This window comes from Phocoena phocoena, chromosome 15, assembly GCF_963924675.1.
Source record: "Phocoena phocoena chromosome 15, mPhoPho1.1, whole genome shotgun sequence".
Taxonomy (NCBI): Eukaryota; Metazoa; Chordata; class Mammalia; order Artiodactyla; family Phocoenidae; genus Phocoena; species Phocoena phocoena.
Window position 1 is genome coordinate 20,358,796 of NC_089233.1, and position 8,944 is coordinate 20,367,739.

Here is an 8,944-nt window from a genome sequence, read left to right on the forward strand (position 1 = left end):
TGAAAAGTTTTAGTGCTGGGGGTGGGAGGTCAAGTAAATCTAGATTTCAGTGGATTAAAGGGTGAATAGGACAAATTACTTACAAAACAGAAATAGAGTCATAGATGTAGAAAACAAACTTACGGCTACCAAGGGGGAAAGGAGGCGGGGAGGGATAAATTGGGAGATTAGGATTGACCTATATACACTGCTATATACTAAATAGATAACTAATGGGGACCTACTGTATAGCACAGGGAACTCTACTCAATCCCTAGTAATGACCTATTTGGGAAAAGAATCTAAACTGATTCACTTTACTGTACAGCAGAAACTAATAACATTGTAAACCAACTATACTCCAATAAAAATTAATTTTAAAAAAGTGAATAGGAAGTGGGGTATTAAAGACCGAAAGAGCAGATTATTCCTTCAAGAAGGTTGACTATGAAAGGAAGGAGGAATGGTGATATTATAGATACATCAAAGGCTACTGGAGGAGGTCTCTGGCCTTGTTTTTAGGCTAGGAGAAACTTTGGCATGTTTATGGGCTCAAGGGAAAGAGCCAGAAGCAAAGGAGAGGCTGAAGATGTAGGGTAGAAGAGAGGACTGGTGGTACAAGGTCCCAGGGGAACAGGAAGGGATGTGACAGTAGTGCAAATGCGCTGGGAGGAGGGAGGGATGACTGGTGGGCTGGTGGGGTGATGTGTGCAAGAAGCTGACATAGTTTATGCTTACACATCCTTTGATGGGAGTGCTACTGAAAAGCACCAGCGCTCTCCCGTAAATCTTCCCCAGCTGCTAAGGACTTGATCTCAATCTTAATAATGAACCTTTTCCCCTACAGCCCATCTAGGTTGACATTTTCTCTTTATGTGTTTGCTGAAGGGAAAAGTAGCTCTCCCAAAATATGTCATTTTAAAAGAGGTGATTTATTATGTTTGACCAAAAGAATTAAATGTTATCCAGAAATACAGAGAGGTTATGGGAAGAGAGGGTTCCAAACATGAACTTGGTAGGCTATCAAGCTCTTCCTGAGTGCTCCTTCTGCGACCATCATAGATCTGGCCCATGGGTCTGCCACAGGGCATGGCCAGGAAGGTGTAATCAGAGGCTTTTGTGTCACTGGTGACTTAAGCAGATCTTATCGGCCCTAATCCTTCGACTCCAGTCAGATTTTTGGCACCAGTTTTCTGCAGAAATGGAAGGCTGCTACTTGAGGTGAAGCTTGGCCATTTATTCACTGACCATTCCAAAGAGGTGATACAATTGCTCTTCCAATTGCTTAATAAGCAGTGAAGTGGTGGTGATTAAATCAGCCTGCAGCAGAAGCCTGGGGTGGACTGCTAACACGGCCATAGAGACTCTGGTTGGCATCACCAACAGCAGGGTGATTCCGGGGGGTTTCTTTTCCAACCCCCTGATTGATGAAAGTCTTGGCTCAAGTATCACTGCCAAAGAGAGGCCTTCAGAGACCACCCTGGCTAAAATGACATGGCTCCCATAGCTCTCATTATCCCCTTCCCTGTTTTATTGTCCATTATTGTACTTATCATTACTTCCTGGAGGGTTTTTTTTTCCCGTGGGGGGGTAGGGGGTTGTATTTTTTTTGTTTGTTTATTGTACATTTTCCCACTAGAATGTAAAATCTGAAAATAGACTGCCCAGTCTGGCTTGCTCACTGCTGTAGCCTCAACAACTAGCACATAACAGATTCTGGATATTTTAATGAATACATAAATAGAAATTACAACAGTAGGATCATAGTAGGCATTCTATTTTAAATTAAAGGCACTACCTTTTATTTTACTTGAATTTAACAAAAGTAAAAAGAAACTGAAGTAAAACTGAAGGCATTGTTGAATTGTTCATCCAGGCAGTATTCAGAGTTTGGAGCCATTGTTCTATATGTTTGGATTTCACTGCCGAGAAATATGAATGAATTAGCACGCTTAAACTTTCTCCCACTTACCAATTTTGGGAGCTATATTATTTATATTGTCAAGTTTTAAAATATGTATATTGCTTTTATTGTAATTCCCACATTTATTAGTCTTAGTTATATATTTACATCAACTCATATTTTCGCATTCTTATTTTATACTGAGTTTTGACCTATTAAATAAATTTAATTAATAATTTTAATTTAAATTAATTTTAATTCTTCTATGGAAGAATCGCGGCATCAAAACTTTTCTTTCTTTTGGCCGTGTCCCGCGGCTTACGGGACTTAATTTACCGACAAGGGATCGAACCCTGGCCCTCGGCAGTGAGAGCGCGGAGCCCTAAGCACTGGACCGCCAGGGAATTCCCGGCATCAAAACTTTTAAATAAATGTATTTCAGAACTTTCAGAGAATAAACAAAAATAAGTTCCTTTCTTGCTGCGTCAGTGATTATAATGTTTAGGGAAAGAACGTCTTCGCCCTCTTAGCTCTGGCTCTAGCAGCCATTCGCCTCCGGACCTGGAGGGCAGGACAGCGCGCGCCCTGAGGGCGCAGTGCAGCCAGGAGCCGCCAGGGGCCGCTACCGCGGGCGGCTCGCGACAGTGCCTCTCTGTGCGTCGCCTGTGCGGAGCTCAGGAGGATACCGGACCGGAGGGCGCCGCGCAGTGCCTCCTGGGTCGGCGTAGCCATGGCGGCTCGTGTCCTTTGCGTCTGTGTCCGCCGACTGCCCGCCGCCGTCGCGCCGCTGCCCCGGCTCCCCACGCTGGCGGCGGCCCGGTCACTCTGCACTACCCTGTTCCCCGCGGGGGCCAGAGCGAGGCCTTGGGCTCCGCATCCGGCCTCGGTGCTCACGCAGGTGATTCGCGGTGACTTTGGGGGGGCTTGGCTGGGGTCAGGCGTCGGGCCCGCTCGGGGTGGTGGGGACGGGCCAGGCAGCTGGGCCGCAGCTACTGGGGCTGCTGTTGGCGGGGGTGACCCGGGGACGCCTGCTCGCTCTCCGTCCCACTGCCTAAAGGTGCTTGGTTGATCCCTAACGGGACCCGGGTGACCTAGCGATTACGGGCAACAGCACAGACCTTCCAGTCAAACACCCTTGGGTTCGAAAGCTGACCCCGGAACTTTGGAAAAGCCTTGTAATCTCGCTAAGCCTCAGTCTGAACCGTAAAAATGGGATACTAGTTTCTACCTTGTGGAGTTTCAGCGAGGTTTAGAGGAGATCATACAGGTAAAGTACCGAGGGCGGTGCTTGGTAAGCTCTCACAATACTGATTGCCGTTAATTGTAGTGATAAGGATAAATACCGTGATAGCTTCCTAGGAGAAAATAATGACGGGGTGCAGAGAGGAAGACACCCTGGCCTACAGCCTTCGTCACAGCAGTTCTCTCCCTGGATTGCTCCCTGTGGCACCTTTTGTCTGTTTCTGGGTCTCTTGGAAGGATAGGAAACAAGTAGGATCTAGTTTTTATTTTTTATCTGATGAAACCTTTTCGAGACTGAACTCTCCTCAGGTCAGTGATTCTCAACCCTGGCTGCACATTCAAGTCACCTGGGTAGCATGAAAGAGAAAGAAAAATAAATCCCTCGTGGGCTCTCCCCCTCCGCATCTGATTTACTCCTCTGGGATGAGGCACTGCCATGTTTTTTGTTTAAGTTCCCCAGGTGATTCTGAAGCGCCTCAAGATTAAGAACTGTCGTCTTAAAGTAGGATAGACTCCCAAGGTTTAGTTGAGAATTCCCTTTTCAAACTCCAGGACTTCATGTAATTGTGGTTTCAATCTTGACTAAGATATGAGAATAAAAACTAAGGATGCCTTGGCCAAATCAGTTAGAATCTCTAGAGGTGGGGCTTGGTCATCGGTTTTTGAAAGTTGCCAGTGATTCTTTTATGCAGCCAGTGTCAAGATTTACTGACAGTGTAGTGGATTCATTCAGGGGGCATTGTCTTATCGATGAATCAAAAGGTTAAAAGTGTCACCTTGAAGTTGAGTTAAAAGAGCAGTGTGGGGCTTCCCTGGTGGCGCAGTGGTTGAGAGTCCGCCTGCCGATGCAGGAGACACGGGTTCGTGCCCCGGTCCGGGAGGATCCCACGTGCCGCGGAGCGGCTGGGCCCGTGAGCCATGGCTGCTGAGCCTGCGCGTCCGGAGCCTGTGCTCCGCAGCGGGAGAGAGATTTGAGATATTACTCCATCATGGCAAAGATCAGAATGGCTCATTATTTAGTTGGTGGCAACAAGGCATGCCCAATTGGAAGGAAAATAGATTGGAGTGTATGCCTGTCAGGCTCCATCATCCTCTTCTTTGGGTTGGTACTGGCTTCATTTGTCTTGGCCAAAGTCAGTGTAATTACTGCTGGGGCCAAATTAGATCCTTCCAGTGTATGGTTTTCAGTGTGAGCTGCCTTTCAGTTCACCCTGACAGCTCTTGGCGTGAGTTATTTTGACTTGGGTATTAAAGGTGGCAGTGCCTTACAGAGGCAGTGCACTGCTTAAGATGCCATGGGAAGCCTTAGGCTCTTCTGCAGGCCCTAGATGGTTTTAGTGGCAGTGTTACTGAGCGGAACCAATGTCCAAAGCCTGACGGCTGAACAGAGGAAAGAAGGGGGCCGGTCCTGGCTATTAGGGGAAAGGAGATCCATTTTTATGCTCTTGAACTGCTAGGGCTTCTGACACTACCCAGCATGAGGCCTCAGTGTGTCCTAATGGCCACAGAATCAGATGAGATGGGTTTGCTAACCCCATGAAAGCTTTGTGAAAGACATCTGTAGGCCAATGCCTTTACTTAGAGGCATTTCAGGCTCAACAGCAGTGCTTCCCTCCCTCGGTCTAGGTTCCAGGTGGAGTTACACCGCTGTGCCGCCAGTATAGTGATGCACCCCCTTTGACATTAGAGAGCATCAAGGACCGTGTTCTTTACGTCTTGAAACTCTATGACAAGATTGACCCAGAAAAGGTAACTGATGTGGTTTAAATGTTTTTTCTTTAAATGAGTATTTAGTCACATGGTACAAAATCCAAAGGGTTTAAAGGACATTAAGTAAAAAGTCACCCCAGGCACCCAGTTCTCCTTCTGGGAGGTGCCAGTTGACCTGACTTCTTATTTTTCCAGAGATTCTCAGTGCATATGGAAGGGCATATATATATATATATATACACACACACACACACATACATACAAGTACATGTATGTGTATTATATGTACGAAGTGATCTATATCTCCCAACCTTTTAAAAACCACAACAGGCAGTACACTGTAAATACTGTTGTGCACCTTGCTTTTTTAACTTAACTCTTCTTGGAGTTTTTCTCACAGTGCTACCTTAAAGCATTCCTTCTTTAATAACAGAATCTGTGGTGTGGGTAGGGTAGTTTGTTTTTGATGTGGTTTTTGAAGAATTCTTCCTGGTGATCTTGAGGTCTAAATTAAAGACAGGGTGATAATAGACACTGTGTGCTATTCTTGAGGGAGCAGAATGTCACTTCTAAGGTGTGGTGTCTTAGTGGTAAGGCAGCAAGAGAAACCAGACTCTCAGATGTCATTCAGAACAGTGATCAGAGATCATCATAAAATATACACAGTGAATTCATCATCAGCTTTATATATATTGCTAACCATTTCAAAATAAGGTAGAATAAGTTAACATACAAAGCACGCCAAGTGGGGGTCGGCACACGTTAAATGTATAATGTTAGTTGTGGCTCTTTCTGTTTAAAATATGGCCTCTTTATATTAAAAAATCTTCTGTATAATGACTGATATTTCACCATTCAGTTATCTTGAGAAACAAACGCTCTCACAGACTGAATTTTGCGTTTGGTGTTTCTTTTCTTGCAGCTCTCAGTAAATTCCCATTTTATGAAAGACCTGGGCTTAGACAGTTTGGACCAAGTGGAGATTATCATGGCCATGGAAGACGAATTTGGTAACACACACGGGCTGAGTCTTGGACCTGCCCGTCGTGGCTCTTGATTTCGGTGGATTAAATGCAGAGGAATGGTGGGAGCCTGATTGGGGTTTGCAACAGTCGTGCCCACCCCTCCCCCACTCCTGCTTACTGTCGGGGGAACTGATTATTAGGGACAGTGCACTTACTTGGAGAGCACTTATTGCAGGTCCACAGAGTGCCCGGTGTAATACCAAGGGCTGAGCGACCGGAAGAGGCCTGGGGGAGTGTGGCACGGAGATTCTTGAAGTGGGTCTCCAAGATGAGGGCATAGCCTCACCTGTGGAGAAGCTGATGACACCTCCGTGCACCGTCTCCCTCCTCCCCACCTCCCCGATGAGCTAGGCCTAAATGTCTAGAGAAGTGCTGGGTGTGCCAAGGATAGGGCGTGTGCGTGCACAGACTCATACACGCACACATGCTTTGGTTTCCTGCAGTGCCTCCCATGCACACTCCAACTTACCCTTGTCTGGGACGGTCAGTTGTGCAAATGAGACCTTTACAAGGTTCCACGGCCCATTTTGGGGGTGAATTGCCTGAGTGGAAGCCAAGGGATTTCTGTGCCTTCCTACAGAGCAGAACTTACAGTTCCTCAGAGAGTATGCTAACTAGAGGGATGGCATTGGTTAGGGCTACAGGGTTTCTTTTGGGGGTAATGAAAATGTTCTAGAATTAGATGATGGTGATGGTGCACAACCTTGTGTATATACTAAAAACCATTGAATTTTGCACTTTAAATGGGGGAATTTTCTAATATGTGAACTATATCTAAAATGTTGCCTGGAAACATAACAGGCTCACAACTTAAATGGGATTCAGGGTTGCTGGAATTTTTTGATGTACTTCTGGGTATTGCTGAAGTGTTACCTACTTTCAGTTCTAAAGGACTGGCATTTCCTACACTAACGCATTGTTGCACATTTTACTTTCAGGGTTCGAAATTCCTGATATAGATGCGGAGAAGTTAATGTGCCCACAAGAAATTGTAGATTACATTGCAGATAAGAAGGATGTATATGAATAAAATATCAGGTAAATAATTTGATTTATGGAATTATGTTCTGCCATAGAATTAATCCCTCTGTGGTTCTTCAATAAAGACAGACTTGGGAAGAAATGGAAAAATGGAAGTGCTTGACAGATTTTTCACTGGTTATAAAATGCAGGCACCTTCTGGTTATCTGCCACTCCAAGGAGGCCAGCCCTAGTGATCATCTTTCTCCTCCAGAGGTGTTGACAGCAGTTCACTCCTGGACAGGACTCTCTTACTGATTGTCAGCCCTCCTCGTAAAAGCAGCCTCGTACAAAAAACTGAGCAAGGCGACCCAGAAGCAGAGACCTCTGCCTCCCTCAGTTACCCACCCAAGGGTAACTGTCCAGGAAGCTGAGATGGCCTGGCTCTTAATTAGGCAGGAGAGGCCTTGTGGGTAAGAGGATGGACTCTAGCGTCAGACACCCGAGTCTATTCTCAGCTCTGCAACGTTCTGTAAGCCTGTGGTCTTGGGCAGGCTGCGTAGCCTTTGTAAGCCTCAGTTTCCTCATATGTAAAATGGGGCTAATGATAGGACCTACCTGGGGCTTCTGTGAAGGTAAAATTGAATAGTGTGTGTAAATCACTTAATACAATGCTTGATGTAAAGAAGCCTCATGATAAATATTGGCTATTGTTCTTTAGGCTGTAGAATAATCAAGTGATCAGACTTTTAAAATAAAACATTTTATTAGAGTCTATAACTTTAGTCATCCTGGATTTAGCACCTCAGAGATTATCACTTAAAGTCAGTAGCACCAGAGAGAAACACTGAACTTGTCTTTTGCCAGACCCCTTTTCTTCACTGAGAGAAGACTCAGAAGATGCTGGCGAGTGTCTGGAAGTAAGAACGCATCTCTGCATCATTGCTGACTTTGACAGAGTAATTCTGTTTAGACTTGTACTTAAATTGTCTTTAGTGTTTTTGCCTGTTGAAAATACATCTATAAAACCAACATTTTTCTGTCTTCAGTTTTTTAATTACGTCTCTAAAGTGCTTGCTTTATATTGACATTGCTTGGCATTTTTAGAGATTTGTCTGATTTGTCATTGGTATTCATGCATATCAAAAATAAGACTTTTCCAGCAGGGTACTTGAAACAAGTTGCTCTCCCATCACCTTCAGCATGAGGAATGAATTAGTGATAAAAAAACATTTTGCCTTAAATATATTTGTGCCTCCAGTAGTTTACTGATTATTCCATATATCAGCTGACACCAGCGTGTGGGACTAATTTTTCATCCCTGTCCTAAGGATCCATTTCTGAATTAATGGAATTTAGTAATTTTGGAGGATAAAAGGTTCTCTTTCCTCCTAGAAGACTACTTTGACATTGTGTCTGTTTGTCATATATCAGTAAGTATTAACTTGTGCTCCTTTTATTCCTAGCACTGCGGTAGGTCTTTGGAATTAATGTAGGCAGTTGCCTCGCTCTTGATGAGATTTAACTTGAGAGACCTATGATAAAATACTTCTCTGCTTTTCCCGAAACTTCTAGTTTGTAGGAGGGAGGAGACCAAGGTCTTGTAGTTAAGTGGGAAGTAGCGTTACAGAGGTGGAGGGACTGGCTGAGTGACCCTCAGCCGGCAGAGAAGCTTCGTGGCTGAGGGATGACATGGCAAGATTCTGCAGTCCGGTCTGGGGTTCAGGCCACACTCCCACCTGCTTCTCCTTCCTGGAGGTACCCAATGTTGCCAGTTCCTTCTGTGTCACTCTAGAATTACTATAGACAAGGTCAGGCAGCTGTATTTCCGGCCTTTTTCAGTAATAGGAAGCATTCATTGTTATACTGCATTTTTTTTTAATATTGATACTTAACAAGGTATTCTTGGAAAGCTGCCAAATTGGAGCGTAAGGCACTGCCTCGTTCTTTTTCACAACCGCATTTATTCAGCAAATAGTTTGAGTGCTTATTAGGCACTAGAGGTCCAACAGGCAACAAAACAGGCTGCACAAGACTCCTTTGCTGGGAATGCACCATAATTTAACATCTGGGGTAAATGTCCTTCTCGCTATTTTTTTAACCTCCATGGCAGCTGCACATTTTA

At 44.8% G+C, this 8,944-nt stretch overlaps 1 protein-coding gene across 1 annotated transcript; it reads left to right on the plus strand.

The window, feature by feature from the left end:
• The first annotated feature begins 2,555 nt into the window (after positions 1 to 2,555).
• NDUFAB1 (NADH:ubiquinone oxidoreductase subunit AB1) lies at positions 2,556 to 7,851 on the plus strand. Its single transcript, XM_065892693.1, has 5 exons — positions 2,556 to 2,780; positions 4,751 to 4,873; positions 5,757 to 5,844; positions 6,798 to 6,897; positions 7,687 to 7,851. Exons 1-4 carry the CDS (start codon positions 2,613 to 2,615, stop codon positions 6,887 to 6,889), a joined length of 471 nt encoding a protein of 156 aa, XP_065748765.1. The 5' UTR covers positions 2,556 to 2,612; the 3' UTR covers positions 6,890 to 6,897; positions 7,687 to 7,851.
• The last annotated feature ends 1,093 nt before the right edge of the window (positions 7,852 to 8,944 follow it).

What these genes read in the sequence shown, in the direction of transcription:
- NDUFAB1 (XM_065892693.1), top strand. Translation starts at nt 2,613, where the DNA reads ATGGCGGCTCGTGTCCTTTGCGTCTGTGTCCGCCGACTGCCCGCCGCC. An exon ending in ACAAGATTGACCCAGAAAAG is followed by an intron (nt 4,874 to 5,756) that starts GTAACTGATGTG and finishes CTTTTCTTGCAG; the next exon opens with CTCTCAGTAAATTCCCATTT. An exon ending in GGCCATGGAAGACGAATTTG is followed by an intron (nt 5,845 to 6,797) that starts GTAACACACACG and finishes TTTTACTTTCAG; the next exon opens with GGTTCGAAATTCCTGATATA.